Source organism: Syngnathus floridae, chromosome 20, assembly GCF_059516105.1.
Source record: "Syngnathus floridae isolate MCC-2025c chromosome 20, RoL_Sflo_1.0, whole genome shotgun sequence".
NCBI classification, from domain to species: Eukaryota; Metazoa; Chordata; class Actinopteri; order Syngnathiformes; family Syngnathidae; genus Syngnathus; species Syngnathus floridae.
In genome coordinates, this window is record NC_142432.1 from 3699367 (window position 1) to 3719270 (window position 19904).

The 19904-nt window shown below is 41.6% G+C and overlaps 1 protein-coding gene and 1 long non-coding RNA gene across 7 annotated transcripts in view; one reads left to right on the plus strand and one right to left on the minus strand.

The window, feature by feature from the left end:
- Nucleotides 1–3231: 3231 nt before the first annotated feature.
- The window catches only part of mmp16a (matrix metallopeptidase 16a (membrane-inserted)), a 39414-nt gene continuing 22741 nt past the window's right edge, over nt 3232–19904 (minus strand). For 5 of the 6 annotated variants that reach the window (XM_088363406.1, XM_088363403.1, XM_088363408.1 and 2 more), the window contains 10 exons: nt 18074–18222; nt 17720–17734; nt 17477–17599; nt 15231–15535; nt 12099–12260; nt 10103–10320; nt 8369–8507; nt 6720–6870; nt 6544–6659; nt 3232–5153 (listed from right to left, as the gene is read on the minus strand). In XM_088363406.1, coding sequence (XP_088219532.1) covers nt 4819–5153; nt 6544–6659; nt 6720–6870; nt 8369–8507; nt 10103–10320; nt 12099–12260; nt 15231–15535; nt 17477–17599; nt 17720–17734; nt 18074–18222 — 1713 coding nt within the window. In that variant the 3' untranslated portion in view covers nt 3232–4818. The remainder of the gene's footprint in view (nt 5154–6543; nt 6660–6719; nt 6871–8368; nt 8508–10102; nt 10321–12098; nt 12261–15230; nt 15536–17476; nt 17600–17719; nt 17735–18073; nt 18223–19904) is intronic. The other variant, XM_088363404.1, reaches the window with a different exon arrangement.
- On the plus strand, nt 6055–14588 carry LOC148380824 (uncharacterized). Its single transcript, XR_015854628.1, has 3 exons — nt 6055–6244; nt 13874–13949; nt 14321–14588. It is a non-coding gene; the product is annotated as an uncharacterized LOC148380824 (long non-coding RNA).

A 19904-nucleotide genomic window follows, 5' to 3' on the forward strand; every position in this document is an offset into this window, starting at 1 on the left:
CGAACATGCTAAACTGTATGCATTTGTATATGTGTCCTTGCTATAGCAACAAGTCGGAATACGACCCAAGTGAACCTCTAGTTGTTATTCTGAGGATGCAAGACGTCTCTTCCCGACTAATATTCTCAGCTGCTGTGGCTATGTACAATTCCCCAGAGCGGAGGACGAGAATTATCATGTTGACTATAAAAGCAAAAAAAAAGTTCACTAGAGACAGCACAGCAGCCGGAGAGCCTCCGTTTAAATTGCACACTTCTTGAGTGTGAGCTCCAGCTCCAAGAAAATCATCACCGACAGAAAAAAAAGAAAGTATTTGGTCTGAGCTGTGTTGATATAGCAGATTTGTTACTGGGGTCCTTCAACACACACAAAAAGTCTGGCTCAACATGAAAAAAAATAGCATCCTATGGCTTGTGCTGATAAAGCGTTATCACTGGGACAGGAAGCTGTGAAAAAGGCCAGGGGAAAAAAAAAAATTTGATCTTCTGATGTTCCCACGCTCTGAGATATACATATCTACCTTTGTGAAGGATCAACAGCTTCAGCGCTAAGATTAGACATATAAAAAATAGATACAGTCCTACATTTGATTCATAAAGTCAATTTGGTCCATTATATTGACTCCTATCATACTGATAACTCAATAATAATGAGTACCGTATTTTCCGCACTATAAGGCGCACAGGAGGTTATTAGGTGCGCCTTATAGTGCGGAAAATTTAATTTGTTTAAATAAAATGGGAGGGGGGAGTGGTCATTTTTGGACAACAATGCCAAAAGAAACTTATTAAGCATATTTTTGCTGTATCTAGTGCGGAAACAAAGAAAAGTTGTTCTCCATTGTAGAAATCAATGACATGATGAATGGAGCTAATTTTACCTGCACACTGTGGATCATTACTTCCTTCCCTCCATCTTCTCCTTTATCTTGTCCAGATGGAAATGAGCTTGTGGAATGTGGTTTGCTTATAGACCCTGGACCGGTCAATCCTAGAACACATATAGAGCTAGACAGAGTGGAAAACAAAGTTTCACATGGATTAAAAACATAATGGTTCAGAAGTCAGCAGAAGTTCATAATTACCATTCAACTTCTTCGGCTGTCCTTCACCTTGAACTGAAAAATATGACACCGCAGTAGAACCCTCAAGAGAGATGTTTGTCTCAGTCCAACCCTGACAAAAAATGAACTTTTGACCATTTAAGAAAAAAAAAAAAAGGCCCACCGGGGCGCTTGGGATAATTTTGCGGCGGCGGCAGTCAGTCAGCCGCGTTCTTTTCTCACCATTAACCGCTGAGCCACCACATTTTTACACTTCTGAAAAGAGTACGCTATTTACCTTTGTGGGGCGCCTCCCAGTATTTCAACCTTAAGATTGCCACGAAAAGCACTTTCACATATCACGCACGGGAGAATAGATATTATTCTGAGCTGAGAGAGAAAAAAGGAAGAAAAATAAATGAGTTTCTGCTAATAATGTGATAAGTTGCCGACGTGGTTTAATGGGTGTTTGTGTTTGTAGAGCAAAATAATAATTTGAAAAACCTGCTTTCATTAAATTGTGAAGGAAAATAAATGCTTTCAATGATTCATCAACAAGCTTTTCGGGAAATAAAAAAAATAATCCACAATGAGATCGATTATCTTAAAACTAAAATGCTTTATGTGAAGGTTATGTGTTTAATTTGACAGGTCGTAAAAGTCTTTCAAAGAAATAGTTAAAAAAATTGCTGTGGAGCTCAGCTTTGCCTTTTCATTCAGCCTCAAACTAAAATAAATCCCTGCACCTTCAACTCCATCAGCCTGATTGGAGATTGTCAAAACATGTTTGCCAGCAGCTAGCACGCTTTGAAGAACTTTTTAATTGAATTCATTTGGGTCTGTTTTGCATTAAACTGCTGTTGCGTTCTGTCTGGATTCATCAGTTCCAGACCTCGTATGGCGTGAACAAAAGACATAGAACAGCTCTGCTGGAGACAGCCGCAGAAATGAAACGAGAAAGCTTTCAGTCAAAACATGGCAGGAAGGCTAAACAAAGTGTCAACAATCGGAGGAATCGGAATTCTTTTTTTTAAATACTTTCAACTCAAGCAAAATGTGTCTGGAATGTACCAGACGTCCTTTTACATAGATTTTAAAGCAAGAATGTTCTGCTGGAAAAACTATTTGGCACTGAATTGGACACATATTTTCTAGCATGTCCGATTCTCAAAGCTCATTGTACAAAACGATCCGTGGTAGCGCGTTGAGGCTTCATTTATTTGTTCATTCGTTTTATTCTACACGGGAAAATGCAGTGGTTCATTCTTCGCTCTTTTCAAAGGTACTTTATGGCTGATTGAATGCGTTCTATTATGTGCGATGAGGAGGAAGTCTCTTAGTCAATGGAGGTAACTTGGCCAGATAGGAAAACGGCTTTCATCCGTCACACTCCATAAAGCGACAATAACTAGCTCATTTTTCTACACAAAGGAAGAGGGGGGGGAAAAAAAATAGAACGCAATCTTTTTCAAGCTACGATGGAGGAATGACACGAAAGGTGACACGGTGTCATCTCGACAAGTATGCAGTTATGAATATTAAACGGACCTGTGGATTCTTAAGAATGACTGTCGGGACAATTTTTGAAAGTAGGGCAAAGAACTATTTGATTTGCCCAAGTCTCACTTGCTGGAAAAAAAAAAAAGCACATCAGTGACCTGATGGCGTTATTTGTGAAAAATGATGATCCAGCAATCATTCATCTCTCCATGTTGTGTATTTTTTTTCTTTTTCAACCAGGCCACGGCAACAGCTTGACCTCAGCTAACCTTCAAGCGGACTCTCAGAGGTGCCGCACGAATAATAACCACCGCAAGGATAAATGGTCCTTAACCTAAGGAGGGCGCCCGTCGGACTGAAATGAAAATGTATTCCTTCGGTTCCTGTTGTAATCGCTCACTTTCTAAGCCAATGGCGGCAGCAGGAAGGAGAGTAGGAGAAGGAGGAGGTCTGACCAAAATAGCACCATAGAATAAAATGCCGGGCCAATGCGAGTGAGTCAGAGCAAGCAGCTGCTCTTGAATTGCGCCTTACGTGCAAAACACACACATTTAGATTGATTAACCGGGAACAACTGCTGAAAAAAAATATTCTTGAAATCAAAAAAAAATCTGTTGACTGCCACCCAAAAAAAAAACAACACAAATTTATACATAGTGTGAAAAAAGAATGAACAATTTCAAGGCAGCTTTTAATCATGGATTGAGCAATTTATTCATTCTATCAGGACATTTTTTTTTCTTTACTGTCCTGAAGTCTAGCACGAACAAAAAAACCAAATGTGAGATGTTCCATTTGCATCAACCAGAAAAAAAGACTGCGATCATGGAAATAGACATTCAAAGAGGACGTTAAAAAGTTGACCAACTTGGATAGATTTGCCCAGTATTTTCCCAAATGTACCTATTTGATCCGATTGGACGTTGGTTTTTAGATTTACCAGTACCTTTAAGGTGGGAGTTGGGCAATAAAAAAAAAAAGGCCTCCTAGCTTTTAAGGAAAAGAAAGCCACGTTGAGCACATGTGTGGTTGTAAGAGCTTGCATGCATGCTGACACAGGCACTGATCTTGACTTTTTGGGTCCTCGGATAGAAAGAAAACAGCATTTTGGGATGTGTGAGACCTCGCAAAAAAAAAAAAAAAAAAGGCAGTAGACAGGACTTTCCAAAAAAAAAAAAAACAAGAACCACTGAATGACATTTGGATGTGCACTCTTGTCAAAATAAAAAAGACATGATAATAATAAAAACAAATATTTCACCAACAAATCCGAAGATGTTCAAGTTACCAGAAATCTGCCGCGGGGAAATGATAAAACTTTAACAGCAACAAACATAAAACACAAAATAGTGGCTTTACTCCAGGAACTTCCAAATTATAATAACATTACTCCGAATATAAGCCGACTCTTTTATCCGGAGGAGCTCTGCAAGCCAGTGCTGAGCATTCTGGGTCCTGTAATAAAATCCAGAAATACCAAACAACGAGAAGCTTTTGAAGCTGCTTCTCATACAAATAAAACAAAGAAAGAGCAGTATAGAAAAAAAACAACAACACAAATGTAAAAGCAAGCACGAGAAATTTTAAGAATAATTAAGGCGAGTTAAAATATTGCAGAATGTTTTGGCCCCTGTGTTTTCAAACAGACTGCCACAACAGTCAGAGCTCCCACGCTGCATGGATCCAGAGGACGGATCAAATGATGACATTTGGAAAAAAAAAGAAGAAAAAAAAGTGATCCTCTTTGGAGAGATTGTATTTGGTTTCATTTGGTCTCTTCCTCACGAATATTTTAAAGGGACAACCTCCTTAAAAAGCTCAACAAATTAAGAACAAAATGAAAAAAGGGGAAAAAAAAAAAGTGTCATTATCTTTTCGGGTGGTGGGGTCACAGATTTTTTTTTTTTTTTCGTCCAAACACCTGATATGACAGATGACAATGACTTGCCTGTGGGAAGAGTATGTCCCGCTTAAAGTTCTTCCCCTGATTCGGATTAAGAGCAGTCCGGCAAAAGATACAAAAGAAAACGGACCTCAAGTTTTTTTTTTCTTCTTCTAACTGTCTAATTGTCATTTTAGGGGACACGTTCCTCGCAAAGTGTCCCTCTGCTCCCCTTGCCAGTGAAAAAAAAAAGGCTGATTCAGCAATCCTCTTGTCCCGAGGTCATGCCTTGAGTGTTAGGGGGGCCGGTTGTCGGGCCCTTTGTGGTTCTGATCGCCAACAAAAGAGGCTTCAAACGTTCATCCTTCAGGTCCGCTTTTGTCCTCGTCAGCTTTCAAACCCATTCCTGCATGGAGCGTTTGCAGTAAAGTATGTGGCGCGGCGTACCTTTCCTCTTGAACTGCACCACGGTGTAGACCAGCACCAGCAGGCACAGGGCCAGCACGCACGGGATGACGATAGCGACCGCCTTCACCGTGTTGGCTTCGTTGTCCAGCTCGATAATCACGTCCGTGTTGCCGTCGCCGGCGGGAGGGCGACCCGGGTCGGCCGACATTAAATCGCAACCCATGAAGTCCTTGAGGATGGAACGCGGGTAGCCCGGTTCAACTCTGAGGAACTGGTTGTTGAACTTCCAGTACTCCTTCCCCTTGTAGAAATATGTGAAACCTGAATGAGAATAAATAAATAAAACAATTTCACTATGCAGTTGAGCCACTGTGCACTTGACAGCAGCGTTGTTAAGCAACATTGTCACAGGAGATTAATTAAAAAAACAAATCTCATTAAAAACACACACACGTGAGTCAAACCACAAAGCTAATATCGCACGTCATCGAGAAACAAGCTGCTCTGGTGTTCTCCAAAGACTATTTTATTTATTTTTTCCCATGAGAATGAGTGGCCAATTGTACTGGTGTCACGGAAACTAGAAAGTCACAACGAGTCAGTGTTCATTTTTGATTCCAACCCCCTGGAGGAAGAATTCACTCGGAACCACGTGTCTCCTTCTGTGGGATTATTTGTGAAGACAGCAATGCAAATGTTGAGCGAAGATAAAATGAAAGTTTTGCCTTTCCGGTGCACAGTGCAAACATATATTAATTAAATTTATTTTATAATATCAAGGTTGGTGTGAACCTTGTTTTTGACACCTCGAATTCATTTTAAGGGAGTTTTAAGGTTGACTCCAGGACGTCCCTAAAAATATCCATATCATGTAAAACTGGCCGCTTACCTTGCATGTGACAGCTTGGCTCGCTATTTATTATTCATGCCTGCTGTTTTCAGGGAAAATGAGGACAAATACTCTAAATGTAAATAGAATGGACGAGATTGGACTTTCTTAAAAATGGTGGACGGGAGACATTGTTCCTCCCAAAGAAAAAATATGTTCCTATGTGAATGTGTCACCCACGTCACCCACGTAGACGTGTACTCAATTTATCTGGGTCGATCTCGGCGACACGTGACACACCCCGACCTGTATCTGCTTCAAAAGTGAACATGTGACGACTGCACGAGCCAATCAGCCACGCCGCCCACCCTTCCCGCTCACGTTCCTCCCGGCCTCAGCGGCACAAATATTGGGTCTATGAATCTGGCTGGCGACCCACAGGACAGATGGCCCGAGCGTTCAGTACCACCTGCCCTGCTTTTTCCGACCAAGGTGTTGCCAAATCCGGGCCCGGGTCCAACTGGCAAGATAAGCTCAACGCGGAAAGATTTTCTCGTCTGCAAACAATCGAGCGGCTCGACAGGTGAACACTTTTGAAAGTTACATACGGCTTGATTCGGGCCGTCGGGCTGAAACCGGAAGATCCCAGTGGTGCTTTCGGCTTCCAAATTAATTTGCACCGAAATATTTCTTGAGCAGGATGACCTATATTCATATTCCGATATAATCACCATTTCATTTACATGCCGATGCAAAATGAGAAAGATGGGGCAGATGAATGCCATTTATATATAGCCAACCAGATGAAATCAATACAAGCTGGCAAATGAACACTCCATCCAGCTGCTGCCAAATTAGAGTATCAGCAAGGACAAATCATACCGTTGGCTTTATCGACAAAGGCCCCCTGTGGCGATTCGGGCACACCTCTCCACACCGTGATGGGTTTCGGATACCCGGGGTCCATGGTTCTCATTTCCTCGTTGTAACGCCAATACCTGAACACAAGCAAAAGATGAAGAAAAAAAAATTCACAATGACATTTCCTATATCCATACCTGTCTCCTTTAAAGAAGTACGTCTTGGCCACATCTTGCCACCACACGGCCGTCTCTATGCTCTGAGCCGGCATGCCGTGACCATACTGGCTGATGTCCTTAGGGTATCCGGCCTGCAACACCGTGTCCTTAAACACCCAGAATTGCTTCCCTGCAAAGTAAAAAAAAAGAAAGAAAATAGAAACATTGAGCAAAAGAAGGACAAGCAAGAGCGCGGGTTACCCTGCGGGTGCAATACACGAGTGAGAAGGGCGAATTTACAAGGACGGCGAGCACAAGCTTTGGCGTAAATATCAAGCGGTAAACCTGTTGCCTAGTGTAGTCGATGTTTCCCTCATTTAAAATAGGACAAGGTGCAAAGTGACAAGTTCTGCCCTTGCTTTGAGATACTGTGGGAATTGGGGAGGCGGTAAAAATGAAACTAAAGACTTTCAATTGCAATAATATAATATAAATATAATATAATATAATATAATATAATATAATATAATATAATATAATATAATATAATATAATAAGAAAAGTTACTTAATAAAATATATATTGTTTGATTTGTTTTATTCTCCTCCTTCTAAGTCCACTCCCCAAATTTCTCTGTGTAGTGAACTCTCCTTCCTGGAGAGTAATTAGGTGAAACTGCACACTTCTGACAGTGTGACCCCAGGAAGTGCGTTTCAAGTCATTCCAGGAGGAAGAAGAGGAAGTGGGGGTGGTTGGAAGAATTTGTATTGCAATATTATCATCGCCGCGATGATTAGAATCCCAAAAGAGTAAATGGGATTTGTTACACACACACAAACCAGCGGTGGCCTCTTTTTAGGGAGGAAATTCATTTAACCTCTTTCCCTGACAAAGACCCATTCAATCCATGTCACACTTCCTCTGGCCCTGACACAAATAATAAAAAAAAAAAACACCACACCCTGGGATTAAATTCACTACCTACCTCAAAATTGGATTTTTTTTTTTTTAAAGTAACACACAAGAGTTGTTCTGTATACAAAGGGGAATTCTTTAGCATTATAAGCTCTCTGCATTTGAAGTCTACATCTAATATTTATTTTTATAATTTTCTTCTGAGGGTAGAAGCATACACTGGTATAAATGCATCAATCCTGTTGTTAGCTAGTCTGAGAAGATAGCAGGGTGGAGAAAAGGCACAGAAGCTTTTTGGCGCAAGTTGTGTGCGTTTCCAGGAATTGTTGGGTTTTGAAAATAGAAATGAGGTTGAGCGAAGATTTGTAGTTTGTTTGCCAGCCTGCTTTCATTGCCCTACCTAGGCGTCGACCTCATGCATATTGATACCGACAAAAAAAAAAAAAAAAAACACAATATAACTTGCCGTGCCGTCATTTCCAAGATTCATTTGGACTGCAGTTGAAGATTTAAAGAGAAACATTAATACCGCTAGGACTAAGCTCACTATCAACATTATTAAAAGTCAAAGCTTGAGGATTACCTTGGATTTTCCGAGCAAGTGAGCAAAACATTCATCGTTTTCAGATTTACAGTGAAATAAGATCAAGGGAGTTCCCTCAGTGATAACAAAGAAGACACGAGTCTCTTGTTGTTTTGTACCAGACTATCAAGCCCCTAAAAATAAAACTATATAGTGGCAGTCGTAAAAAAAATAAAAAAAACAGGCTTACCTTTGAAGAAAACAAATTTGCCCTCACTATTCTCATAGACAGCATCAATTTTAGGTGGCAGACCTCTCCAGAAAACACTGATGAGCATCGGGTACCCGGGCATGACCGTGTTATCCCGTACTCGCCAAAACCAATGATCCTAAAAGACAAAAAAATGACCATAAATTAAGTATTTTCAAGCTCTTTCATTTTATCACGTGCAATATGGTGAGTATTCTCAGAATCTCAGTTTTCCCATTGGAATGGAAGGTGTGTCTATTTGATGAGGGATGAAATTTGATGCCAAAAACCAGAGTCAGGGGAGACCCAGCTGGGAAAGCCATTTGGACTCCCACCCCATGCTAGAAAACAGTCCAGCACGTCTTCTCATTATACATTCAGGACACAAAAGATTTGGAGACACACACATACACACACCAAATGAAGGCTACATCAATAGCTGATTAAACAAAGCGTCTCCGCTACTCTCACTTTTCTCACTTTCTAATCCAATTGTTTCGCTGGGACTCCGCTGGACACTTCTCCTCTTTCAACCTTGTTCACTCTGCCCAAACTTCTCACTTCCTTCTCTGATTCCTTTGCCTGGCTCACTTAAAAGCCACAGCTGCCCTAGATGCCAACTGCTTCACATTTTCTTTCATATAAAGAACGCAAAAAGGTGATTGAAAACACATGTTAAGTCTGAAATTGGACCTTTTTGAATTCTCTGGACTTAATGTGAAAGAAAATGTGATTTTCCCCACCCTAACATCTTATACTCCCACTAGGAAAAAAAGATCAGTCAGGAAAGCTCAAAAAACATTTCATCAACTAATTTGTTATTGTAGAAACAACACAAGTTGAAAATTGAAATTTAATTTAACAGCGTTTGCAAATAAAGGAAAAATTATAGCGCCATTAAAAAATTATCAACTGTAACAAGCGTGACATCTCACCTCGCTTTCTCATCTATAAAACAGGCTGAGAACAAAATGCAACATATTTACAAAAAAAATGTTGACTGGTATTTTCTATGCACAGTAAGTAGATGTAGAAAATTCACTTAAATGTAATATAAGGTTGAAGTAATTTCCCCCAAGGCCGATGGAGCTTTGTAAGTAGATAACATAATCATGCAGAGATTAAATAGATGTTGAAAGAATTTTTTAAATAGTATAAATGCTTGAATATGAATTCCCCAAGTTAAAATCTATATGCCTGAATAATTTGAATGACTTGTTTACTATGAAATACTAAAATAAACAACTTTAATTAACCTTGAACACAGTGTAGGTGTTGAAATCAACAACTGCTGCTCTAAGTGCCGTTTCATCCATAATATACTGCAAAGTTTAAAAACAGATTTATTATCTTTGGCCGTAAAACGCAATGGGTGAGAAGGGGAAATGGCAAACAAAGTCTTCTCTTCCCCTTAACTCCACAAGACTCTTACTTAGCCAATTAATACTATTTATAACCCCCTACCGAAAAAAAAAAAAGGTCACATATAAAGCATGAGTAGCACTCTTTATCCTGTGTGTGCACAACACAAGGCTGCTTTGTGTCTTGCCCCAAGGTTTATCTGCGTTCCTCCCTGCTTGGTGCTGTGGTCTTGTGCTCACAAGCTTCGACCAAGGATAAAGATTCATTGAGGCACGCGTGTAGTTTTCTCTTAAAAGCCACGTTTGTGAGTTGCGGGACCAAAAAATGGTCTGAGGTTCCAACTAATGCCTCAAAACATTGTTTCTTGTTTACCTTAAAGACAAACATCTCTCTTCTTAGTATGGCCAAGGTGTTGAAACATCCATCGCAGATGTTCGGTTTAGAATTGGGATGCGACGGTCTGTCACCGGGAGGCAGTCGAGGAGGTCTGGTTTGCCGGTCTGGTTTGCGTGGATCGGAAGGCGGGTGGGAGCGAGCAGGGGGCACCGTCGGTAAAGGCTTGGTGGGCTGCGGGAGCTTGTCAGGAGGCCCTAGATAAAATAAAAATGTCGACAAAAAAAAATGAGCTACGCGAGGAAAACATTCACTCCCATTGACGGCAAGAGACGTCAAAGCTTCTGGGCTGGCAGAGAATGAGTTAACCACTTCTGAAGATGCCGTCGAACCTGAACGTAAGAATAAAACAAGCGGCGTACACATTTCTCTCGCTAACGCTTCATATTCATGACGAACATGAAAGCAGGCTGAAGAACATGAATCCAACGAGTACAAAGAGAGAGGTAGAAAGGAGGAGCGTGAGTGGGTTGCAAGTATAAATAATTGAACACATGATGGTGCAGAGATAACATTCCCTGTGAATGTGGAAAAAAAGAAAATATGGCTGGCTTCACAAGCTGCAGGAATATTCCATATTTTTCATATGGAAGACTTTGCAGTGAATATAAAACAGATCCAATGATTCTAATGAGGAAGGAAGCAAACGAGCAATTGTTTAAGGGAAGGAGGCGATCGACATCAAACTAATCGAACGGCGGGCCGATCAGTGGATTAACGGGGAGCGCTAGACATCTTCCAGTCCGCATAACGGATGCTGGGGGTTTTACATGAGCGGGATTCCTTTCACTGACTGAATTAAATCCTGTGAAATACATCCCAGATTAGACGAGGCAAAGCGCTCGGCAGTTATGTAAGCATGCGGGGAAATCACAGTCAGCTGGACACTCGGGGGGGGACATGAACTGGCAACATCTCTACGCCATGATAAAAGAAAATAAATACTATACAGAATTCTTGCACCACTGTGAAACACACCCCGAAATCTCATTTCCACTTGTGTGATGATTAATTACATTAAGTACACACCGAAACCGACCGAGTCTGTTTTGTTTCCACCAAAACGTTATCAGTCGGAGCAGCCAAAAAGGAAAGTCTCGAGGTGTATTTGCTTGCCATCAAGATAAGACGGAACTGTTTAGCCGGAGTAACAAATGAATGAATATAAGTCGCTCATGGCAAGTCAAACAAAAATAAACAGAAAGCCTATTAGTGTCCAAGGAGCCCCGAGGACTCGTTTTTACAAATTAAATCAGACGTGACTCCGAGACACGTTACGGACAACTTATTTGTGTTGGCCTAAAACATAAATATGGCGGTTGGCAGTTGAGAGCGCTGACATTTCTTCAACAAGGTTTTTTTTTTGTGCTGCTCAGTTGGTATGTAGAAGGTTGAAAAAAAAATTGGAAGCCAGAATGTGTAATCGCAATACTGTGTGACAAAAGCGCTTAAGTCTTAATTCCACTGGAAATCTTGATATGTTTGCTGCCTCATGACCATTTTTCCTTCTCAGCCTCAACTTCCCATTGATATAAACACTGAAGGTCGCACCATTGACCTTATTTGGACTCAACAAAAAGGAGGGGGGGAATTGCCGGGGGGGGGAAGGATTTCCGTGAGAGGAACTGCTGCCACTCGTCCTGCCCTTCAACTCCGAGTACAAGAGAGAGGTGGAGGGAGAGGAGTAAAACACAAGAGGGATGAGGAGAGATTTGATCCCTTGCCCAGGTCTGTCACTCCCAAAGGTACCCTAGTCATGTAAACAGATGGCCGCTTCTTGTGTGTGTGTATTTGTGTGTGTGAAGGAATGTGTGCAGCCATTCGTGCGACAGCCCGCTGTCATCTCGTTGGAGTGGAACTGGTTTACAGTCTCGACAGCTATAAGGGACAACTTCCCACTAAGTTGCGTCACATGCAAAGACGAGATGATCAAAACAGTACCGATGTGTCATCGAAGAAAAAAAACAAGGCTCACCATAAATCTTCTGAATGCCCAGCAGATCATCCATGGGTAGTTTGAAGTTCTCAGTGTCCATGTATTGGTAAAAAGGAGCCATGATGGCCGTCGGGTCATTGGAGTGTTCCAGGCCGAGTGCATGGCCCAGTTCGTGGACCGCCACCAGGAATAAATCGTTACCTGAAAGTTGGATGGAGAAATTAGCTGTGGCGTGACCAATTTACAATATATGCAGTGAATTGAGGGGATTACGCAATAAGGTCCACACAGGACCGGGAGACATAGGTTGTAATTAGCGGTTAACCAAAGCGGTTGTGAACTTTTGACTCTGGAACACTCTGTGGTCGACAGTTCAATTCGCTCTGAAATTAACACCCCCCCCCCCTGTTCTCGACTCCCGCTAAATCCCCTTCATTTACGTCACACGGCCTAAAAATTTCTCAGATGTGAGCGTGAAATCGTTTTTGTTGTCAAGCGTAACTATTAAATTGAGTGTAGCCAGGTTTCGTTTTGAAACATAGTATTGAACTAGAAGAGAGAACGTTGTTGTCAATATATTTTGCAAGCGAGGAGGTCAAATGATTTCCACATGATACGAATGAATGAAGATGAACTGTAATTTTCCAAAGTGTTATTCTTAAGCTTCAACTCTTTGGCCTCCTGAGGGCATTTGAGGTTGCCACTTTATTTTTTCACTTGTCGACCTAAGTCATACTGTACATGGGGGTCCATAAACAAAAAGCCAAGGTGACTTGGTTACAGTCTCGCCAATGGTGAAGATACAAGACGGGCGGAAAGAAAAAAGGTGACAAGGAATAAAACAAGGTGAACAAAAAAAAATAGCAAATGTTGGAAGTTATGGTTTACTATTTACAAATATTCAACGTTTTAAAAAGCTCAAGAATCCCCAAGCTTTACAGTATAGGCTACACGACAAACTGATAAATAACTAGTTTTGAAATCAGACACTAGTAAAAACTTCAAATCGTTTAAAAAGATGAATGGTAATAAAAAAATGGTCAATCTCTGTTTTTAAAAAGGTTTGACACATACGTTTTTGAGGTTTTAAGTTTAAAAAAGACACTTCAAAGGGTGGAGTTAACATTTACATTGACAATCTTCTCTCCCGGTGGTTACGGCAAACAGGAGCCGTGATTAGAAACCAGAATCGTCTGCTTGCTCTTTCTCCGTAATTTACAAGCTCCCTATACATGTCGCGGCCTATCTGTGTGCTCGGGGCACATGCGATGTGGGAATACAAGCTCCCTTACATGAACATGAACAAGATAAACAGACACAGGCACACAAATCAGATGACGATGCTGTCCGTCCAAGTTCTGGAGTTCCGACTGTCCTGGAACAAGATCTGATAGGTCTCGTAGAAATGTCCGAATAAAATTGTTTTTGATGTTATCACTAAAAATGTTTATACGAACGCAAAGACCAAAGTTGTTCTATCGCTTGGGTGTTTTTTTTTTTTTTTGTGGTACTTTTCTGGTTTGGCCTAAATTGTTTTGCAGTGTTACGCTTCAACAATTCCCCTAAGAGACTTCACCACTGACAATTTGCTTGTAGAAGTGCTCTTGGAAACGTGTGCCACGCAACAAACTGCACACCAAAGGGGGGTAATTGCATTTCGATGTTGTTTTCTGTCTCCGAGCACGCTGAAAATATTTTTTTTCCCTCCAATATTGTATCAGACCAAAAAAAATACTTTTTTGTCATTGAATGTACTGAGTTTTGGAGAAGCTAACTAACGTGTACTCTGCTGTGGCGTAATTATTTATTTACAGAAACTGCAACGGAGTGAAATTCAGACTTTGGAATATGGCCAAGGATTCGAGTATCAGCAGCTCCTGCGGACTGGAGGTAAATAAACCAGCAGCGAGCATATAATTAATGCTGCCAAGGAAAGGACATCCTTTATTCTTGTCATGTTTATCTCAGCGTAGCACCTGTGAGCAAGACAGGGGGATTGGTGTACATTTTTTATTGTGATCATTCATCATTAATAATACATTTCCGAGCGAGGGGGCTTTTGGGCACACAAAAACAGGTGTCCTTGGAAAGCCCCAAACTATAATATTGCTTGTGAAAACTCGGCTTACACCGACCGGCCGGGGAAAATGAAAAGACAGATGCTGATGCACGTCATTTTCAATTAAGAAGCTGTGGAGAATCTTGTAAGGGCATATCAGCGGGAGGGGACGCCTTATCAAGGTGTGTGTTTGTGTGTGTAGGCCGAAGCGAGCCCCAGCGCCCATGTGGAAGTTGATGCTGCTGCTGTCAGTAGGTGGCTGTCTATTTCTAGTGGCAGCCTGGTGGGCAGGAACACGTGCTGACGTCTCTGCTTCCTTTCCGTGACTTTATTTTGCTCCCGAGTGTGCGTGCGATTGCAAAAACTCGCCTTCAAAGTGATGTTTGTAATAAGATACGTTTCGGATAATAATACGTTACGATTATATGTTTGGATAAGAGATCACTTCACAATAACAAAAAAAAATATTTTTTTTTACTCCCTTTACCAGTCATCAAATTGATTGAAAATATCTTCAAGTTGATCCAACAGATTTAAAAGAAAAATAAATCATATATCCTTACAAATGACACCCCAATGCTCAAGAGTGCGATCCACTAATCCCCTCACACGTGTCTGTGTTGCCGGGTAAAAAGGTTGAGACAAAACGTCACGTGTGAACTTACAAGATGGAACAGCTACAATACGAGCGTACTTAAATCGCATGCTTGCGCGCGTTTATCTCCCAGCGGACCGAGGATTAATTCTCCAGTGCTCACTGGTGGACTCATCGTCCAAAACAATAACAACAATAACATCCACAGTCCGCCCCGGTGCCGACAACCAACGCGCCAAATGGTCCTTTCCCCTCAACGGGGCGAGGGATTAGCTATGACAGACTGGCGGCTTACTGGACAGATATTTATCAGCGCCACTGAAATACGCCAAGGTCGTGTTTAGGGTACCGTATTTTCCGCACTATAAGGCTCACCTAAAAACCTCCAATTTTCTCAATTCATTGAAGGTGCGCCTTATAATCCGGTGCGCCTTATAGTGCGGAAAATACGGTACTGTATGTGTATCTTACATGTTTAGTTTAAGACGGTGAATCACGACTTTTGACCGTAGCTTACCATCATGGTTGGGGTTGCCCAGCGTCCACGGCTCATCCGAGTCAAAGTGCGTATCTCCGCCGATTCCTGGCCCTGGGAAGTAGGCGTGGGCAAGGAAGCCGCCCTCGCCGTCAAATGGTGAGCTATCACCATGGAAACCTGAGGCAAAGATAATCGTGATGTCCACGTCTTTTTTGGTTCGCTCCAGTTCACTGTACGGCACGGCTTCGAAGCGCAGCGGTGTGACGTTTTGCCAAACGTCGAAAGCTCGCCGGATGGCATCGTGGGTCTCCTCGGCACCGACTTTGGGGGTCACGTTCTTTATGCTGTACGGATAGGACACACAAAAATGGAAGATTTTATTACTGTTGTGTTGTTTCAAACGCGAAGTAGTACCCAAAGTTAAAAATACGATCCTGCCAACTGAGGCTTACGATTTTTGAGCCGAGTCCACAATGCCAGCTCTGATTTGTTGCAGGTGTGGAGAGGATTGGACAATTTTCTAGCTCACAAATCTACTTTCTAATTAAGGCTTATCAACAGCCCACTGCCTTCTGAAAGCCCAAGTCTGGTTAGTCACGGAGGGGGGAAAAAGCTCTCACGGCTTTCTACGCTCTGAAAATAATCGTCACGGTATTAAAATTTGGTTTCACTCTGGTTTGGTTGCCAACAGCTTATGAGAAGACGTCTGCCTGCTGTTGTAGCTGACTCGAATGGTGATTTTTTTTTTTTAATGACGTTTGAAAAAAAGTCCGAGCCCTTTCCAAAACCACTGCTAATTGACGAATGAAAGAGTTTGACCCCTTCTAAGGCCATATCAAATATTTAACTCCATGTTGGGAGGTGATAATTACTCTGGATGCATCTCGTGCGCTATAATAGTACTTGCATGTGGGGAAAACAGTGGGGATGCCAAAGCTAATTAGGACCTCCCAACAGCACATACTGTATACGCCGACGTGGAAACCAGCACACACACCATGCATTAATTATGCCTTTTCAAAACCCAGCTTTGTTTTTTAATGATTATTTAACGAGTCTGAAAGCGAAAGATGGATATTTTAAGAGGGGGGGGGGGGGGGAGTGTGACCGTAGCTGGAATCAAACCGAGCGATAGCAGATTGAGACAGCGGGGAGGACATTAAAAATCCACTTGCAGAAATGTGTTTTTCCATTTTGGGGTGCGATTTAACCAAATGAAGAGTAAAAATTGATTGTTCAACTCTTTTTATTCAGTGTTTTTCCATCGAAACTGGGTTTTTTATTTCAGCTTCTATGAAAGAATTAAAAAGGTATTGCTGTCGATTTTTAGATCCTCGTAAAATGTTCGTTTTAGCATTTTAGCTATGAGAGTACTGTATCGAGCGGCCCAGTTGGGTACGGAATCCTTTTTTTTTTTTTTTTGGGTGTTTTTATTAAACCGTCTGGGTTCGTTCTGTTCTTTTGTGCTGAATATTTAAAATTTGACATTTTCTGAGATTCATATCTTGTCAGAGCCATTCCGGACTGCACTGCTCGGTGGCGGCAAAGCGTTTTCTCACTGCTGAAGGTGGAAGACGAAATGGAATTCCACCGCATTCACGACTTTGGCTGCAGCAGTTTGACAGCCCGAGGCAAAGCTGCCTAAGCTTCGCACACCGCCATATAGAGCCCTTACGAATATGCGCGCAAGAGCAAATACACTCTGGAAATCCTTCGATCCTATTACATAATCTATCCCTCAACTTTGCACTCGGGGGGTTCCTCTTCTCCTTGTAGCTCATCTCTTGTCTGCTGCTGGTTTTCTTTCCTTGAGCTTTTCACATGCTTTGACTGAGCCAGACAATTTAGATCTTTTTATTTTCTGACAATTTATATATTTTATTTCTTTAATAAAAAGAAATCGAAAAGCATATATTTTTATGACCAATTCAAGTGGAAATGCAAAAAAAAATCCAAAGGGTTCCCCATTTGCATATTTTTTTGTTTTTCTCGCAGTTCTGCCCCCGAACGATATCCCAAAACAGCTGCGTGTCTAATTCAATATTCGCCACGCGTTTATCCTCAAAGTAGACAAAAAGCAACCATTAAGGCTTGTCCCATAAAACATAAAGCCAAAGACAGATAAAAGAGATTTTACAAATTGTGGGCTCGTAAAAAGCAAAGTAAATCTCAGCTTAAAACAACATTGAACTTCTGATGACCTTCATGCGTCTTTGTTGTTACAGACATTCATAAAACTCTACAAACATTTTTTTTTTTTTGCTAGAGGCAAGAATGTCACTCACCTGTACGTGATATGTTTGTGTTGCCACTTTTGTCCCGTGAGGGCGTACCGCCGTTTCCTGACGCTGAATTTTGATACACCCGCAATCTGGTCAGGAACGCCACATCTGGGCTTCTTCATCCACCTGCAGGAGGACACAACAATAAAACCTATTAAGACGGCTAACATGCCAAAATATTTTGAAAGCTCAACCGGCACACTTTTCCAGTCCACATTATCTGATGAATCCACATATGACGCTCACCTCAGTGTGTTCCCGCTGCATAGCGAGAAGCAAAGGGAAATAGAAAAACAGGCAGACTGTTAGCTGATCACATTTCACCCTGTTTCAGTCCAGTGGTTAGATGGCAGTCACTCGGCCGGCGGACACATTACGGCGTTACAGTTCAGTGGGCAAATTGAGCTCATTGCCATTTGTAGCACGGATGGCATTTGGGTGTCGCCGGGGACAAATGTCAGCGAACAGCGTTTGAGTTACGCGCCAGGTAAAAAGTCACCGCGCAGAGTGTCGAGGATCGATGACAACAAGAGTTACTCACGTAACGAGCATCACTTTGATTCACTCGTTTTTATTTCGGTGGGTCATTGTGTTACTCACTCTATGGTGTTGCTGTCCAGAGTTCCTGTCACGTTGAGGCCGTAACGGCGCTGCATGGCAGCGATAGCGGACTGCATGACTCGGGCAGAACGTAGCACTGACATTCTGGGGTCTGCAGGAGGGAGGTAGCCATACCTTTGGAGCCACGTCTAAGAACAAAGAAACTCAAATTAGGGAAGGGGTACCAAGTGGGAGACATTACACATCATGCACATTGCAAATCAAATCAAATCCTTTATCCCATTGTTATAAATGAAAAGCATAGCACAGCAGTTGGCTCTTTTGAAAGAAATGATAAAATGGAAAGTGGCAGGAGATAAAAAAATAAAATGAAAAAAAAAATCGAATTTATGTTAGGTTTACTGAGCAGAATGCAATCTTTTATCGTGTTGTTTGGCTTGTCAGGAAAAGAAATTGCCATAATAGAGCTCTCAGTGTCCCTATAAAATCCTGCCAAAGGGAATCACCTCAGATCTCGGGAGGGAGGGAGGAAAAAGGGGGTCGGTCGGTCGGTCGGGCGGGCTTTCCCACGCAAGACCTTTAAGGGATTTGGCTAGTCCCAGACGTTCTGTATTCCTCATCAGCAAAACAATAAACACAACGTCCGACGTCTGCATTTTGTGACACAAATAAAACCCCGGTCATAAAGAGAAGCAATAGATTGTAACGCATTTGAAGTGTGTAGAAACATAAACACGCCAATTGAGACTGGGAATCAAATGTCTAATAAACTGCCTGGCAGCAAATTCCCCTCAATTAGCCTTCACGCTACTAAAGCTCTTTGGCAAAACATGAGTACGATCCGACAGGAGAATATCGTTACACTGTTTATAGTTCGGAGTGGCTGAAATACAATCAAATTTAGCAGCCGGTGAAGGTCAAACATGGAAGTTCATGACTGTCGAAACAGTAACATTAGCCTGCTCTCATGTCAACTGATTCCATTCACTAAATTAGAAGTTAAAATCTGAAGTAGCGTGACATCAAAAGGAGTTTCAGCATTTTTTGGTTTGAAGAGATGTCAGCATGTAGACAGAAAGGATATACAAAATTGTTTCCAGTGCTCTCATTATGTAAAAATCACTCCTCTACTTTCTGCTGGTATTCGTTTGACTTCTAATGCGTACTTTCTCCTTTCTTGTCCTTTAATTATCTGTTCTTCCTTGGCATCTCCTCTTTGAAAATCACAGCCACGTTTGGCGTTCCCCTTTCTCCCTGACTGCCACGATGATATCTCAAAAAAAAAAAGCTAGGCACATCCGATCAAACAAAAAAAAAGAAAAAAAGAACACACAAGGCTGTTTTTAAATAAATAATAAACACATCTGTTCAAATCTGTCCCATATTGGGCCAAAGTTGAGCTAGCACGCATGGATTAATATAAAAGTTGCCCTTTAAAATTGCTTTACGTGGACTATAAAGTACTTGACACACTTTCAATAATAATCAAACATCAATTCCAAGGTTGCTCTGCTTCTTTCAGCCTTCATTGCCATCCGTCTCCTTCATTACTTTGTTGAGTACATTCTTTAATTATTTCCCGTTGCGGGTCTTGCATCGATTGACTCTCCGTGCCGATTTGAGGAGAAGTCGCTTGCAGCTCAACAGCCTCCTCGTTCAATGGAATGGAAATTCCTGCAGTAGGTCGGAACGCATTTAGGTCGTGTAATGACGTTAATGGGCAATTTATGTAACACCTTTCGAGATAATGTGCTTCCATTTCACACCACTCGAAAACAACTTCATTCTGAGTGTCGTGTCAATCAAAACTTGTTTGAAACGATTTGAACTTTGTATCATAGTTTGCCAACTAGTCTGTTTGGGCAAAATT